This window comes from Charadrius vociferus, unplaced genomic scaffold, assembly GCF_000708025.1.
Source record: "Charadrius vociferus isolate BGI_N301 unplaced genomic scaffold, ASM70802v2 scaffold1551, whole genome shotgun sequence".
Taxonomy (NCBI): domain Eukaryota; kingdom Metazoa; phylum Chordata; class Aves; order Charadriiformes; family Charadriidae; genus Charadrius; species Charadrius vociferus.
In genome coordinates, this window is record NW_009646882.1 from 16,135 (window position 1) to 17,710 (window position 1,576).

Below are 1,576 nucleotides of genomic sequence, written 5' to 3' on the forward strand. Positions count from 1 at the left end.
AGGCAGACTGCCTGCTCCTGGGAGAGCTGCCTCTGCCCTGGTACGGGTGAGTGGGGCTTCCCCTCCCCACCCCGAGCAGCACTGTGCTCACAGACCCCTTCCCTCCCTCTGGGACCACTGTCCCCCCTGCGCCACCAAGAGAGGCTCTTCCCTCTCTCTGCACCCAGAGCTGAGCCCGGGGCCCAACCTCCCCATCAATCAACACCAAGAGAACACAAGCAGGATCTATGCAAAAGTATTTTTATTGGATACAAAAACATTCCAGTATAGTGAAAAAAAAAAATGACATCATTGCTGATGGAGCTTGTCTGGGCTAAAACCCGAGACTTGTTGCTGTCTGCTCCGGTCCTGCCGCAGGCCATCGGTTGCCCTCCCGTTACATCTGGGCTTTCTTGGCAGCTCCGTCCTCAGAGGCTGGTCCGGGCTGTGGGGCTGCAGGGCTGACCTGGATGGGCACGTTCCTCTCCGGGGCGGCCGGCAGTGCCAGCCTGGGGGCCTCGATGCGCAGCTGCCCCTCCTTGGACAGGGAGCACGTCAGCGCCTCGGCATCCACCTCCTCAGGCACGTCCCACTCCCGCTTCAGCACCTCGTACTTGTACGAGAAGGAGCCCTTCTCATCGACGTTCTGCGTCTCCTTCTGTCCCACCAGCACCACCTTCCTGCCCACCACCTTCACCGACAGCTGCTCAGGCGCAAAGTCCTTCACATCTTGGCAGACGGAGAAGCCTTCCCCGGAGCCCTGGGGCAGGGCTGCGCTGGTGCTGGGGCATCGCTCAGCAGCGATGCCGATCCGGCCGGGGCTGCTACCGCTGCTCAGGAACTGCTCGAAGCTGCTCATGAACTCCCGAGCTTTCTCCATCTCCTGCTGCAGCTCAGTGAAGATGGTCTCTGCGTGCGGCCAGAGGGTCCTCACCGTGCCCAGCCGGGTGGCCAGGGAGCTGGAGGCGAATGGTGCGAGGTGCATTCTGCAAAGCATCGCTGCTGGTGCTGCTGGTGCTGCTGGTCGTCTCCTCTCGGAGCGCTCTGCCCCGACGCCGTCGGCCGCGGGGTTTATTGCCCTTCCCCGGAGGAGGGGCCTCCCGTCGGCCGCGGGTTTTATTGCCCTTCCCGGGAGGAGTGGCCTCATCCCGCACATCACGTCATCCCCGGGAGAAAAGCTCAGCCCTTTCCAGCCCGTTCCAGCTCATTCTTATTACTCACCCGTGAGGAGAGGCACCTCTTACGTCCTGCCCAGCATACCTTCGCCCTTAGTCTCGCAGCTCTGCTCTCCTGGCTTATAATTAGAGCATCACCTCAGCCTCCGAACGGGATGCCTGAGCCGCCCCTGCCAAAAATCTGTGGCCTTTCTATTTCCCAGGCAGGGCGCAGGGCTGGGCTCCTCTCCTCCCTGCATTCCCTCCCTCGCCTGTGTCTGTCCCCCGCCATCTGCATGCAGGAGAGCCCCTCTGTCCCCTGCCCCTTTTGCAGGACCCTCAGATGCCCGGGGGGGACCCCCAGGTGAGACCAGGAACCAGCCCAGGTGGGGTGCTGAGGGGCTGGGACAGGACAGCGGGTGGCCCCTGGGGCGGGAGGGGGG

General features: G+C 63.1%; 1 protein-coding gene across 1 annotated transcript; it reads right to left on the minus strand.

Moving 5' to 3' along the window:
- Window positions 1–227: 227 nt before the first annotated feature.
- On the minus strand, window positions 228–999 carry LOC104294773 (heat shock protein 30C-like). The gene has a single exon (XM_009894421.1). The coding sequence runs from the start codon at window positions 974–976 to the stop codon at window positions 377–379; it is 600 nt and encodes a 199-aa protein (XP_009892723.1). The 5' UTR covers window positions 977–999; the 3' UTR covers window positions 228–376.
- Window positions 1,000–1,576: the final 577 nt, after the last annotated feature.